Source organism: Amblyraja radiata, chromosome 7, assembly GCF_010909765.2.
Source record: "Amblyraja radiata isolate CabotCenter1 chromosome 7, sAmbRad1.1.pri, whole genome shotgun sequence".
NCBI classification, from domain to species: Eukaryota; Metazoa; Chordata; class Chondrichthyes; order Rajiformes; family Rajidae; genus Amblyraja; species Amblyraja radiata.
In genome coordinates, this window is record NC_045962.1 from 56,057,880 (window position 1) to 56,074,287 (window position 16,408).

At 40.0% G+C, this 16,408-nt stretch overlaps 1 protein-coding gene across 1 annotated transcript in view; it reads right to left on the reverse strand.

Moving 5' to 3' along the window:
• Positions 1–4,802: 4,802 nt before the first annotated feature.
• cfap221 (cilia and flagella associated protein 221) overlaps positions 4,803–16,408 on the reverse strand; it is a 128,217-nt gene continuing 116,611 nt past the window's right edge. The window contains exons 22-25 of the mRNA XM_033024602.1: positions 11,891–11,986; positions 10,710–10,814; positions 6,864–6,920; positions 4,803–5,199 (exon numbers count right to left, since the gene is read on the reverse strand). Of these exons, the coding sequence (XP_032880493.1) occupies positions 5,073–5,199; positions 6,864–6,920; positions 10,710–10,814; positions 11,891–11,986 (385 nt within the window). The 3' untranslated portion in view covers positions 4,803–5,072. The remainder of the gene's footprint in view (positions 5,200–6,863; positions 6,921–10,709; positions 10,815–11,890; positions 11,987–16,408) is intronic.

The window sequence follows — 16,408 nt, forward strand, 5'->3', positions numbered from 1 at the left end:
GGCTTCAGACCTCTAGAGGTAAAAATGCAGCAGTGTGCACCCAGGCTTTAGACCTAGGATATGTCAAGTATCCTCAATAGCCTTTTATTTCTCCGCCACCCATCCCATCAAGCTGTAGTCATTATGGAAATGGGACAGGATATGGGCATGTCAGCCAGGCACTGCAGACTGATACATTATTTTGTTAATGATGATGTGTTTACTTGTTGAATGCATTTTTGGTCTGGTCTTTCTGATTGTGTTTGCCTTGTAGGGTCTGAGAGGGAAATATCTCATGACCTTCCATTTTAACCCAAGGCAGAACCACCATCTTTATTGGTATACATGCTTCAACCCTGGAAGTTACTGATGTGGTCAAGAAGAATTTCTACTCCAACTCTGAAAAGTCTTGGTCTGCACCCCAGAAGATAAACTGCTTCTCGAGGGCAAATTCAATATTAGGACCTGAAAAGACATACATTTTCTGAAAAGGTGAGAGAGGAAAGGAAGGAATAAGGAAAGCTAACACCTGACATTGCTAAGGCCCACATTTGTCAGTGAGACAAGAACAAGACCTATTGACAATATTCCTGATACAGCACTCTTTCCTGCAAGAATGACATCATCCAAGCTAAGAGGTGCAAGGATCTCTCTTATCATGGCGTGCCAACAACTATTGGGCTGAATATCACCTTATCAACTCTATCATGCCCATCAACCTGGCACCAAACCTACCCGCAGTAACAGAAATAATGGAGTGTTAAAATCAGTGTTGAAGCTTCCAAGGACCCCACAAAGATCGATCTCCTCAAACAGTGCCTCACAAACACTTGACCATTCTCCACCAGCAGGAGCCAGTGTCCACTGTATCAGGAATGTCCTGAGGTCCATGATAATTAGCACCTGGGAGAAATCCCTTGGCCTTTCAAAACACTAGGATAGATTTGATGAGAATGAACATTGACCAAGTAATTCATCATAAATGCATGGTGTTTGATTGTAACTCCATGTCACAAGGTTTAAAAAAAACACAGTTCTACTGAAGATGTCCACCCTCCAGATAAACCAAACTCATGGATTACCAGGCAACTGCTCTCTTATATACTTCTGACTCTGGTGCCACATACACTAGGCACCTTAAAGCACTGTAGAGATCCCATCTAAAATGTCTCCACAAAATTCTACAAATACACTGGAAGAAGAAGCAAATCAACATCAGCGTCATTTTCTCAGCTGACATCAGTTTTGAGATGCTAATTATATTTGATTATCTTTGATGGGTCAGTCACATTGTTTACAACCCCAACACCAGACTCTCAAAATAGAACCCTGGTGCCGAGTTCTGTCACAGAGGAAACAATATAATCATATTCTCAAAACATACTTTCAAAAGAGTAACATCGCCACCATCTCATGGAAATCCTTGGCCTATGTTTACTCGGTGGAAAAAAATATTTGGGAAGGCATTGATTACATGCGTTCATTCATCTGGAACACGTAAAAGCCCATGGTAAACTACAGGAGAGAGTACCACCTCCGAAACTGTCCACCCTTCTATCAAATGCATGTCAATTACCTCCAACCCTCATGTGGCAGAGCCTGCAGATCCCTCTTTAACCTCATTAGCCATCACAGAAGCCAGCAGGAATGAAAACAAATCATTCTTATCCAGAAGACAATTTAAGTGGGAAATAAATAACAACTACAGAAACGTAACCTAAATCACAGCACAATGTATCACACTTACTGATAGTTTGCCATGACAAGGGTAAAATGATTTTAAATCTATTTGGATCTGAAAAATCTGCGATGTTACCTTGACACAAATAAAGCTTTTGATGCCCTAAGTGTGGACGAAACTTCCATTAAATATTTTCTTTGAACATTATGGCAATATTATGTTTTAATGTATCTATTTTTATCTTAAAATTCATTTGAAGAATACCCTAAAGCACATTATGTATGAATCACTTCATTAGATTTTAGAGGCAGAGAACCTTGTGACAAGCATCTAATTTTTAACATGATTAACTAATTGTAATGAAAAGAAAACAGATCCTACTGTTAAATATAACAATAATGAATCATGTATGAGGGTAATTACAGTCCATTATTTTTTTTTATCAGATATTGAAAAATGATTCAAAGAAGATTCTGAATAACACTGAGATGTGTGCAGGTATAATGCATCTTTTGTGCCTTGACACAATATGTATTGCATATTAGGATCATTTGGCTGACCTCATGGAATCATGCAAAACAAATGAAGGGATTTTAGCCCATAAAAGTAGTTTGGTCACTTTGAAGAAGCTATTTAATTAAACCCACTAATTTATTCTTTGAGTTTTAATCCTGTGTAGTTTTCTGTTTAGGAAGTCAGACATTCCATAATTATATCAAGAGGAAGAGGCTAGCAAGGGAAGGGAAGAGTCCACTTAGGGACCAAAGTGTGTGGAGCCATGTGACATGGGCGAGGTCCTAAATGAATACTTCTCAAGGAGGAGGATAGTGTGTTCAGGGAGGGAAATTTAGATAATCTGGAGCAGGTCAGCATAACCCAGCCCTCAACACCAGCAAAACCAAGGAACTGATTGTGGACTTTGGAAGGAGTAGGATGGGGCCCCACAGTCCCATTTATATCAACGGGTCGATGGTGGAGAGGGTCAAGAGCTTCAAATTCCTGGGCGTGCACATCTCTGAAGATCTTTCCTGGTCTGACAACACTGATGCAATTATTAAGAAAGCACATTAGCACCTCTACTTCCTGAGAAGATTACGGAGAGTCGGTTTGTCAAGGAGGACTCTCTCTAACTTCTACAGGTGCACAGTAGAGAGCATGCTGACCGGTTGCATCGTGGCTTGGTTCGGCAAATTGAGCGCCCTGAAGAGGAAAAGACTACAAAAAGTAGTAAACACTGCCCAGTCCATCATTGACTCTGACCTCCCTTCCATCGAGGGGATCTATCGCAGTCGCTGCCTCAAAAAGTCTGGCAGTATCATCAAGGACCCACACCATCCTGGCCACACACTCATCTCCCCGCTACCTTCAGGTAGAAGGTACAGGAGCCTGAAGACTGCAACGACCAGGTTCAGGAATAGCTACTTCCCCACAGTCATCAGGCTATTAAACTTGGCTCGGACAAAACTCTAAACATTAATAGCCCATTATCTGTTATTTGCACTTTATCAGTTTATTTATTCATGTGTGTATATATTTATATAATGGTATATGAACACACTGATCTGTTCTGTAGTCATGCCTACTATGTTCTGTTATGCTGAAGCAAAGCAAGAATTTCATTGTCCTATCAGGGACACATGACAATAAACTCACTTGAATCTTAATGAGGAGGTGTTAGACATCATGTAACATACAAGGGTTGATAAGTCTCTCGGCTTGGATGAGCTATTCAAGATTTCTATGGGAAGCAAAGAAGCTGAGACGCTGATGGAGAGTTTTGCAGGCTCAGCGGCAGAAGACTGGAGTGTAAATTGATGTTCCTTTGTTTAACAAGGACAGCAGGAATAAGTCAGGCAACACAGGGTGGTGAGCCTTATGTCAAATGGTAGGCAAATTCAAAGGTGAAATGAGGGACAACCTTTTACTCCCGTCACCAAGTTAATTTGGATCCAGTTAACCATGAGGGAGGAGCTGGCCAAAGTTGACTGGAAAGGGACCCTAGCAGGGATGACGGTGGAAAAGCAATGGCAGGTGTTTCTGGGAATAATCCAGAAGATGCAGGATCATTTAATTCCAAAGAGGAAGAAAGATTCTGAGGGGAGTAAGAGGCGAATGTGGCTGACAAGGGAAGTCAAGGACAGTATAAAAATAAAAGAGAAGGCGTATAACATAGAAAAAATGAGCGGGAAGCCCGAGGATTGGGAAACTTTTAAAGGTCAACAGAACATAACTAAAAAGGCAATACGGGGAGAAAAGATGAAGTATGAAAGATAGCGAGCCAAGAATATAAAGGGTATTGATTGATGGTTTATTCAAAAGTCAGAACTTCCGAACATGCAGCAGTCTGACACTATTGAACATTTCTCTATCTTTCAGTCTGAAGAAGGGTTCTGACCCGAACCGTCACCTATTCTTTTTCTCCAGAGATGCTGCCTGATCTGCTGAATTACTCCAGCATTTTGTGTCTATCTGTAGAATAAACCAGCATCTGCAGTTCCTTCCTACACACTATTAAACCAATATTTGCGTGTTATAATTGAACGAAGAGCTAACTTTTTCTGACTCAGATTGAAACAGAAAACTATGGCTGCTCACATTAAATTGGAAGCAGCCATAGTATAAGAACTTCTTTCTTCCATAATATAAGGGACAAGAGTTTAATGTATTTGTATCATAATGAAATAGAATGATTTACATCATAACATTTGTCAAAATCACTGCACTGGAGTGGTGTATATGCACTGGTGATGAATGAAGATTTAATTTTCCCAGCTTTAAAAGGTAGAGACAGAAAGTAAATACAACCTTGCTGCATAACACACCACAGACAGTTGGACAAAACCATTGCATTACGCGAACCAGTAACTAAAAAAATTAGCGGGCAATATCCTTAATATTTTGACCTAATTACCATCAACTAGATTCAGATTCAGTAATATGAGTTCCGGAGTGCCAATAATATCCTTAATCTGTTGATCAATGTTTTATGTGTAAGCTTATTTTTCATTTTCTTTAAGATTCTATTAGTCTCCTACCATGGGAGATTGGAAAACCTTCACCACAAAAAGGCCACACAGAAATAAATCTTCCTTGAGTAGAAACCTTTAAAATATGCTTGAAAATACCGAACTTCACAAAAATGAATAATTTGTAAATTTAATTCTAGTTTTGAGTTTATGTACAAGATTCACTCCAAATTGCAATATGGGTACATAGATTTCCTGGTATATCATAATGGCACAAACTCCATGGATAATTATACTCCATGGATAATTATACTCTTTCAACAACTTTTTAAAAAGCGATTTACGTATTAAAATGATTGTGTACGAAGCAGCACATTAGTCTTTTAAAATAAGTAAATGGATAACTGTCGTGGTTTGGAACTGCAATATACCACTGAATATCAATTTCAGTTTAGAAGCAACAACTTGTTGATACTTAAACGTTTTAGGCGCTCTATCCGCATTTGAATATTGGATCCCAGTCGGTTGTTCTGTACTTGTAGAGAAATCTCTAACTGTTCTTCTCGAATTTCCCTGAAAATATGATTACTGGTTAGCATCATGGATAAGGGAGAAAGTGTAGAATCAATAGGCAACTCCTTAAAGTAACACACTAGGCTGACTTGGAAATTTATTGCTGGTCTTTTATTGCTACAGCACCCTCTCTTGGAGCTTGCTGGAGTTCTGACCACATATTCACTTCAGAAGGTCAAAAGGCAGCTTACCATCACAATACATTGACAATTAAGAATAGACATTAAACAGTGGCCCAGCCAGCCAAGAAAGAGGAATTTCCGTAGGCTGCTTTGGTAGAAGAATAGTGGAAACATTAATAACTGGCTGCAATTTTTGTCAGTTATGAAGAAAATTTAATAAAAGTTTAAGAGGAAATTCTAAGGTGGTGCCTCTTTAAATTTATGAGCTTATAGCATGTTAATAGAGTGGTTTGAGAGAATACTATTGAATGTTGAACACTGAACCAATGCCTTTGATTTATCACAATGAAAGTTTCATTATTTCAAATATGCTATCCCCATTTTTAATACTCTACAACATATTAGTGTAGCATTTGTATCAAATAATGGAGCTTGATTGACATCCTACATTGTTATGAATATGTGGTTGCAGCATATATCATAGAAATTACATTGGGGTCCTCCCATTATCCATTATTAACAGAAACCTCCAAAATAGCTTGCACAATTGTTTACATTAGTTGCTCCATGCTCTCTGATGATCTTCCATTTGTATTGAGGTGCAAGACGCCTGAACCACTGGGTAGATTTTACCATAAAGTCATATTTCTTATTTGGGATGAAATCAAATGTAACTACACATGACACTATGCATTCCTAAAACCTGCAAATATTGAACCGTGAATCTAATCAGATATTAGGGTGTTTTTTGTGGTTTCTCCTGTTTATCCTTACCATAGATGTTAAACAAATTTGATAAATAGAAATATTCTTTTGAATTGAACTAATGCATAAAATATAATTAATAACTTTGTTTTCCCCCCATAATTGGTGAAAAGAATGAGTTTGGAAGATGCATGTGCACTGTCACAATTCAACTGCCTCACACAAATAAACTTAAATTTGTACCTACAGTATCGTATTTGCTAAAAGGTTATTTTAAACACTGCAAATTGACATATTCTCTGTTTGATTGCTCCTGACAGAGAACTGCATAGTTATCAGCCATTGATCGGGCACCACTGATTTCTCTTTTACTGTATCGACAGATTTCTTGTTTAAATTGTGTAAATAATTGTTTGTTGTCTGTTAATTTAATCGTGCTTTTTTGCAATTGTTCAGATACAAAATAATTATATTCACTAATGTATTCTTCAATCCTTTGCTTGTTGCGTGAATTTTTAACAATGTTGTAAGTAAATCATGATTTACTAATCTCCACATTTTTTAGATCTATTTTTGTCATGATTTTCTTTCATTCTCTTGAAATTAAAATTGCAGACTTTTTTTTTAAATATCAACAATAAAAATAATTTACTGCTTATAATATCCTGGCCATGGGTGATTAAATGCTGTACTTCCCGTTTTACAAATTAAAGCCATGGATGTAAGGGCTCAGTTTTTACTGGTGTATCGGCTAAATTAAAAGATATGACACAGCCTATGAAGTTCTTGGATATTTCAAAAAAATAATTAGTTACAAACTATTTATGTAATATTTACCTTGAAGTGGGTTGAACAGGAGGCAATATTTGTGAGGTTTTAAGCTTTGCGTTTTTACTGGAGAAAAAATAAATAATTGATTAATGTTCCTCTCAATAATGTTCAAAGAATTGCAATATCCTGTATTTTTTGCCCCCTTTTAATAAATTGTTTCAAAAATTGCTTTTAAATTAAATAAATTAATAAGTAAAATAAGTAAGAATATGTCACATCATTTATTACAGCAAATGGCTTTAATTTTATGAATTTTTGGCGCGAAATCCTGTATGTTGGCCCGATGGCCAACATGACAAAACCTTTTGACTCCTCTTTCTTCTCTTAAACAACTTATCTTTGAATCCTCTCACTTTCTTCACATTAAAGATGTAGACATGGGCACTCACATGGGTCCCAGCTTTGCCTGCTTTTTCTGGTTACGTTAAACAATCCTTGTTCCAAACGTACACTCTCCAACTCTTTCTCCACTACATCGACGACTACTTTGGGGCTGTCACAGGCACCCACGCGGAACTCGTTAATTTCATTAACTTTACCATTAACTTTCCCCTGCCCTAAAATGCACTTGGACTATCTCTGACACCTCTCTTTCCATTCTTGATCTATCTGTTATAAATCCATTGACTCCCACACTTATCTGGACTACACCTCCTCCCACCCTGCCTCTTGCAAAGACGCCATCCACTACTGTCAATTTCTCCATGTCAACCCTGCATGATGAGGCTCTTAATTGTAGGTCATCCGAGATGTCCTCTTTCTTCAGTAAATGCGTTTTTCCCCCCTGCTGTCGCAGATGGATCCCTTACCCACATCTCCTCTGTGACCCGTAGTTCTGCTCTCACTCCCCCTCTCCCCAGACAGATCAAGGGATAGAGTTCCCCAGGTCCTTACCTTTCCCCTCACCAAGGGTGTCAAGGGTTATGGGGAGAAGACAGGAGAATGGGGTTAGGAGGGAGAGATAGATCAGCCATGATTGAATGGTGGAGTAGACTTGATGGGCCGAATGGCCTAATTTTGCTTCTATTATGATCTTATGACCAGCCTCTGCATCCAACATGTCATTCTCCGACAGCTCAGCCACCGTCAACGTGATCCCACTGACAGTCACATCTTCCCATCCCTTCCCTGCACAACTCCTTGGTTCACTCATCTGATAACACCCAAACTATCCCTTCCCCACTGCATCTGCAGGAGATATAACACTTGTCCCTATACCTCCTCCTTCACATACATCCAGCAAGGATCCCAGCTCTCCTTCCAGCTAAGGAAGTTCACATGTACTTTCTCTAACCTCTGCTGGTACAATGTGGTCTACTTTACATTTACAAGACCAACCATTAACCAGGCGACCGTTTTGCCAAGCACCTGTGCTTGGTCTGCCAAGGCCTGCTGGATCACCTGGTTGCAAACCACTTTAGCTCTCCTTCCCATTCCAACACTGACCTTTCTGTCCCAAGCCTTCTCCATTCCCATAATGAGTCTGCATGCAGACTAGAAGAACACCACCCCACCCACCAGTTTGATAGCTTTTAACCTAACAGTATGACCATTGAATTCGCCAATTTTTGGTAACTTATGTACAAACACTCTCCCCCTCTTTTTTTCCCCCTCTCTTCCCTGTGCTCTTGGATGCACACCAATTTCCCCTTTTCCCTTCCCCTGTCCCCTTTGACATATTCCTTCCTCTGGCTTCACATTTCCCACCTCTTCTAACTCGACTCGATATCACACAGTTATTGTCATTGCATCTCCACCTATAATCCAACCATCTCCTAATCAAAGCTCAACTTCACCTGTATCCACCGATCAATTGCCAGGCTTTGTCCCACCCCTTCTTCCCCCTGCTACAATCAGGCTGAAGAAGGGTCCCAACCTGAAACATCACCTATCTAAGTTTTCCAGAGATGCTGCCTGACCCGCTAATTTACTCCAACAGTTTGTGTTTTTTAATAACAAAACCTTGGGTGATTTGCTTTAATATGTGGTTCACTATCAGTTCTTTTTAATGCACCTGAAAGCACCTGAAAACATTTTGTTACTTTAAAGATGCTTTAGAAATGGAAATTGTTGTTGACAGCTTGCCCTGTTGAATAATGCCAAAAATGTTGGTGCATTTAATGTGCCACCCCTAGCAACCTTCCATGTTATTTCTGAAAAAAATAAATCTAGTTATTCAGATATAATTTATTATTGATAATTTAAGGAAGTCAGGCAGTACAGCAGCAGTGAACGTCAGTCATTTCATTCCAATTTTAGGGTTGTCTGGCATTGTGTACTTTAATGTAGACATTCCAAATCCACTGTCAATATCTTATACCTCCTCCAACAGTGCAAAATGTTACACTACAAAGGGAAATTAGCATATTTTTATGAGCTCATTTTAAAAGATCCTTAAAATATTACCCTTTGCTCATTCAGCCCAAGTGAGAGTTTTATTGGGATGATGTTATAACAACTGCTTTGAAACTCACTACACCTACATAAACTAATTTTATATACATATTGCTATAAAACCCTTCCCCCATAAATATTACAATCTTGGTTCTTGGTCCTCCAAAATATTCCAAATGGAATTTAAACTGGAGATGGCGGAGGGTGGATTTAAGCAAACAAGGGTTTTGGAGAAGAAGAGCCACCTTAAATTTAGTTGCGTCTGGTTGAGTAACTATGGTAGGATGAAGACTATTCCATGCTTTAATTGTGTGGGGGAAGAATTAATTGCTGTACACATCTGTCTTGGTAACTGGTATCTTAAATTGGATTGAATGCCCTTGTCTGCTCCTAATAGGTATGGGTTTGGTGTAGGTTTGGTAATCTATGTCGAGCTGACCATTTAACATTTTGTAAAAACAGATAAAATGGTGAGCTTTACACCTGTCTTGGAGATGGTTCCACACCAGTGAATTCAGAAGTTTAGTAGCACTCTCTTCTCTCTCATAGGTATTCGTAACAAATCGAGCTGCCTGTCTTTGGACATGTTCGATGGAAGAAATGTTTCTATTTGTGTATGGATCCCATGCTGCAACTGCGTAGTCCAAATTACCATTTTACAATATTACCATTTTTCTATAATATGATTTCTGACAAAATCAAGGGTATATGCTCTATCTATTGTTAAGTGATTCACAAACATTAGTTAATTAAAAAATTGGGCACTTTGTATCTTGATTCGCTTTGTATGATTAACTTAATTAGATTGGTCTCTCAGCCAACTATGTTTAGTGTCCTTTAGAATATCATCAATGCCATCACTTTGTATAGTCTGTAGGTTACTTGTAATGCAAACTGTATCTTTTTGTCATACAAATAGCTAGTTATCATTCAGTCAAAAATACATTAGGCATAAATAGACCAAATGGCTTCCTTAGCCTGCTCTTCCATTCAATAATTCCCCGTATCACTCACTTTCCTGCCTGATACACATATGCCTTCATTTCCTTCAATATCACCTGCAATTTTTTTGCCCATGCTCTCAATCTGAATATATCTCTGAATGTTCTTCATGGCAAACTTTACATCACAGCTTACTGACATGCAGTGATAACATTAGAAGGCTCTTTTTGATTGATGTGCAATTACGAGTTATTCTTTCCTTTGGATTTCTATTCAATAACCTGATCTTCTGCAAAGGCAGAGATAAAACTTGCTCGAACTTACTGAAATTAATTTCACCGACAGTTTTTTTACAATGTACCATTATTCATTGATACCAATCTTTCTTTGCATTAACTTGGTGATTAATTGGAGATCAGTCTAATAATGCGAATGTAACACCCCACCAAAACTGAATATTACCTCAAATGTTACTTGTATCTAAGAGGAATGATATCTGTATAGGTGAATACTTACTCATCCTCTGGTTCTGGTTCAAATATTGCACTCTCTGATAATAAATATTGGATCATTGTGAATTCAGCTTCCAACATTTCAGGTGTTAGTAACACCCCTTCAGAACTATGATGCAAAAATCAACAACTAAATCAAACATTATATTTAAAAATAAAACATACAATAATACACTTCTTATTTTATTCTGTTCAAATTTTCATCTGTATTTTAACTGCCAAGTCAAGGATAAGGACAGTGCATCTGAAGATTGCGTGATATCTAATGTTTATCATTGCTTCTAGCACCATGTTTTTTTTGTAATGTTACAATCATTACCAAAGATTACCAAAGCCCTATATTGTGAATGTGAATGTCAGAATTTTTATATATAAAGACTAGAAATATTAATAGGTTGAGGTTAATGAAGCAATGTAGAAAGAAAGACATGAATGCTCGAGTAACTCAGCGAATCAGACAGCATCTCTGGAGAACATTGATAGTTGAGGTTTTGGCAGGCTGTAATGCACCTTGTCAAAAGGCAAGGTGTTGTTCCTCAAACCTAAATTAAGTTTCATTGGAAAATTGTAGGAAAGTGAGCATTGAGGGCTCAGTGAGAATTAATGCGACAGATGACTGGAATTGTAGGGTCACACAGGCTGTTTTCTGCAAAGCTGTCATTTGCATTGTGCTCATTCTCCACTAAATCAGCTCATAATCTGACCAATGAAAACAGTGCACCACCTTGGAGGAGTGCGTAAGGTGCAAAATTCAGATAAAAAGAGTGTTTAGGGCTTTGATGTAGGGCGGAAAGGAAATGAAAAGGCTCTTGTTGATTTGCCAGCAGTTGAATGGGAAGGTGCTCTGGGAGCAAATACAGGTGGTGATGGAAGATGAAAAGTGCCCCAGAGTGAAATGTTCCTTCGGAATGATGTAAAATGAGGAGTGGAGATGATGTATCTGGTGGAGGCAGGATGCCGGAAATGTTTAAATGAGTATTTGCTGTCTGATAGTTTTCTTTAAACAAACTACCTTTAGTAATTTATTTTATTTAACCCATGCCATCTGTTCTATGTTAGCTAATTGTGAATAGAATTGAGTTTCCTATCCACTCTTGACATATATTAAGGTCCAAAGGACTATTTTGCCCATACATTGCAAATTAATACAAAACATAAATGTAAAGCTGTGCATTGTGAACATACCTTTCCAAGTGTGCATTATCCATGTTTTCATTTAATTTATAATCCATTTGGAAAGGAGTATTAATGGGAAGCATATCCCTTGGAAATGGATCATTCCTATATAAAAACCATGTTAAATATTCAATCATGCAAAAATACAGGTAATGCACAGTTTATCACAATAATTTCCAATGTTGTGTACAATGACCTCATTAATACCAGGACAGAATTGTTTCTAAATTAGCTACTATAAATGGTGTGAAAATAACTGTGGCTAGGACAGTGAAAATAAAAATGCCAGACCACTATTTTTGAATACTTTTACGTAACTACTCATGGAAAATTACAAGTGTGGCTGTCTTTAATTTTTTTGTAGATTTGTGTCTGTTTTTGGTCATTTGAAGTCTTCCATTCACTTTCAGTAAAATAATAGCAATTAACATAGAGAAGTGAAACTGTTGCACTATAGAGACACGATGTTTCGGGTCGAGACCCTGCTTTAGACTTCTTCAGACCTTTTTCAGACTTCAGACTGTTAGAAGAAGGGTCTCAACCCGAAATGTTACCTATTCCTTCTCTCCAGAGATGCTGCTGTCCCGTTGAGTTACTCCAGCATGTTGTGCCTATCTTCAGTTTAAACCAGCATATGCAGTTCCTTCCTACACACTGTTGCACAATATCCTGCTGAATCATCAAAGCTAATTATGTAATGGTGACTATTGCACGACAAACTGCTGAAGGAACTCAGCACATCAAGCAGCATCTGTGGGGCAAAAATAATTGACAATGTTTTGAGTCAAAACACTGCATCAAAGCTGAGAAAAGGGAGGGGAGATAGCCATCATAAAGATGAGAGGAAGCACAGAATCAGGATCTGGAGGCATTTGGTGAACCGAGAAGGAGTGAAGCATGTTGGATTGATCAAGCCAGGTAGTTAGGATTGCCAACTGTCCCGTATTAGCCAGGACATCCCGTATATTGGGCTAAATTGGTTTGTCCCATACTGATCCGCCCTTGTCCCGTATTTGACTGCTACTACTCGGGTTGAGGGGACTGTCGGGTTGGAGTGCCGCGCCCGACCCCGCCTCACCTGTTCTGACATAGTGCAGGCCATGGAGTGCAGCAGCAGTGCCTCGCCCGTGGCCCCATCGGTCGACAGCCCAGCCAGCTGTCCGACCTTTGGAACTTCGCTTACTGCCGACACCACCACCACTCCTTCTCATGGCCGATCATTGGTTCATGAGTTGGATGGGGTGCCGGACTTTGCGCGAGGTCACGTGGGTCTAAACTCCTCAACCGGCCCACCGGCTCGGCTTTGTGTGCAGTCTAGCACCCGGGCAACTCATCATTCACCCAGCCATGGCTGAATTGGTCAATTAAATGCTGTCGGGAATTTGTGCCTTATTTTGACCTTTTGTCACTTATTTGGGAGTGAGAAAGTTGGCAACCCTACAGGTAGTGGAGGGGGAAGAATGGAGTTAGGAGATAGAGGCATGTTAATGAAAGATGGAGGAAAACTAAATAGGATAAAAAGACAAATGGAGCCAGCAGGTAGGAGGGAAGGATGAAGATGACGGCTGTTGGAGTAGGAATTGTAGGAATGGAAATGTTACCAATGCTGGAATCTGATAATTAAGGACGATGATACTGAGAACCATTAGCGGATAAATGAATGGTAGATGGAACCAGAACCAGGTCAGGGAGAGATTGGGAGGAGCCCGAGTTAATATCCAGGTCCCCATTCCAAACTGAAATAACTTTGTTAGCAATTACTGATTTGGTTTGCCTCAGGAAAATACGTCATTAGCCTGAAAATGCATGGCAGCAGGCTAAACTTGCAAAAGGCCAGGGTCCCTTTGCAACAGTCATTTGATGTTTGGATTCTGCTTAGGTGTGATTTGGGAAAAAGGGTTTGACATGAGTATTTTTGATCATCTCTATCAATCCATTAAACACATTGTTTGGCTACAGAGGTTCTGATGTCCAGCAATGTGTTCTTCAATGTAACATAATAAAGAAAAGGTAGGTCCTGCTATTCGTCTGCTGCTACTGCAGTTTGTTGCCATGTGCTATCTTCCCATCCTTTTTGAAAAGAGGGAAAAGCATTAACATTGTAAATTGTCTTTGTGAAGTGCTTGCCATGGTTGAATAGCTAGTAGTGAATATGAGGCATGTGTGTGTGGCATGTGTGTGTGTAGTATGCTTTGGGATATTTTAATATTGGGTAGGAATATTGATGGTGATTGTCATCAGATGAGAGATGGGATGTTGTACACAGAGCAGTATGTGAGCACAGTTTTACATGGTATTTGTTGATAATTATACTGACTATGACCACGCAAGTCGAATCAATAACTTTATTGTGACATTGAAGGAGCATCATTTGCTGCATGAACCATCGTGGTCTGTTTCTGTCTTCTGCATACAGGTACTCTCTTCAGATCTGTTTCCCCAATTAGAATATCATGGCCAATACTATATCCATGACTGTGTAGCCTGACACAGCTCCAATGACATCTTAAAATTCACCAATTATACCATTGGTGTTGAACAAATAATGTGTAACAATGAGTCAGATTGATTATCTGGTTGCATGGTGCCAGAACAACAATCTTGCTTTCAATGTTAGAAAGATGAAGGAACAGATTGTGGAGTTTCGGCATGTTGCCGAATACTCTATTGAACTTCTACAAGTACACGATGGACAGTAAACTGATTGGTTGCACTACAATCTGGTTCTGATATTTGAAAGCTCAAGAACAAATGAGGTTGCAGAAAATGGTAGATATTGCAGTCCATCACGGGTATTGACATCCACAACACTGAAGGGATCTACACCTCAAGTTGAGTCTGAAGAAGGGTCTCAACCCGAAACTTCACCCATTCCTTCTCTCCAGAGATGCTGCCTGTCCCACTTAGTTACTCCAGCTTTTTGTGTCTACCTTCAGTTTAAACCAGCATCTGCAGTTCCTTCCTGTACACCTCAAGAAGACACCTAATATCATCAAATATCCACACTATTTTAGTCACACTCTCTTCTTGCTGCTACCTTTGAGAAAAAGTACAGGGGCCTGAGAACTGTTACCTCCAGGTTTAAGAATAACTTTTTCCTATAGGCCATCATGTTTTTTGGCAACCATGCATAACCCTAACCACAACCCTACCTCAGCTCTGAACCAATAAGGACATTGCACAGTTATAGTTCCTCTGCACTTGTCCTACTCTTAATTCCTCTGTCTATGCTGCATTTGCTCTCAAGATGAAACTTTCCATTCTAGCACATACGAGAAGTGCGCTTTCTTTAGTAAACATGGATTACCCCATTCTGTCATAGATGGGCCCCTCACAACATCTCCTCTGTGTCCTGTAGTTCTGCTCTTGCTCCTCCTTCCCCCAAATTGGACCATGATAGAGTTCCCCTGGTTCGCACCTTTCACCCCACCAACCTCCGCATCCAACACGTCATCCTCCAACATTTCCGTCATCTCCAATGTGATCTCTTCACATGTCATGTCTTAATCTTTGTATGAAATGGTACTCATGAGAAATATTCAGACACACTGGTGTAGGTTTGTGCTAAAAGCAACATCCATCAAATAATTACTTGGAATATTTCATACTAACAGCTGAAAAAACGCTATTTGTTAGAATGTAACTGGACACAATCTTGCAAAAATAAGAACCCAACATAAAAAAAAATGTTTTTGGTGTCAGTTCTTACAAATTGGTAATACAGGTGCACAACCTATTATCCGAAGTTCCAAATAACGAAAAGTTCCGAATAGCGGACATTTTTTCGGTCCTTGAAGAAAGGTCCTTGAAGACGTTCACCGAGGGCGGCCCGCAGAGGTGACAGCGGAACCTCCGGTCGGTCCTCGAAGAAAGGGGAACTAAATCCCCATTCATATAAAAGAAGGTGAGGGTATATTGCGCGGGAGGGTTAATAATTGACAATCTGCTGCTGCCTGCCTGCTGAGTTAAAAGTTCCCACGGTAGACTCACGATACACAGTGTATCGTGAGTCTTGCGTGGGAACTTTTTAACTCAGCGGGCAGGCAGCAGCAGATTGTCGCTCCCTTCAGTTTCACCCCACCTACACCCCTCTGCTTCCCGGCCATGTGTGTGACCCCTTCCCTCCCCTCTCCAGTTCCCCGCCCATTGCACCGGCGCGGGGGCTTTGCACTGTCTTCACGTCGGCGATGCCAGCAGGTCAGTGCCAGTCACCGGAGACGTCAGGACCAACGGGACACCGACCCCCAGGCCCACTGCAAGCACGGAGATCCCAGAGACCCACAGCCAGCAGCAGCCCAGCCCAGCCCCGTTCCAACTCCAGAGGAACACGCTTCCCGTAGGGACAGAAGCTAATGGTGTGCAAGGTACGCCTTGTTCTTGGGGTTGCGGATGAGGGGGCGCAGCTCGGGCTGTGACGTCTCCGGTACAGGAGCTGAGACTGGGAATTGTGGGGTTGTTTGCAGTTGCAGAGGGAGGGGGCAAGGGCGGTACAGTTCCCAGTCTCAGCTCCAGTCCAGGGGGGTGACC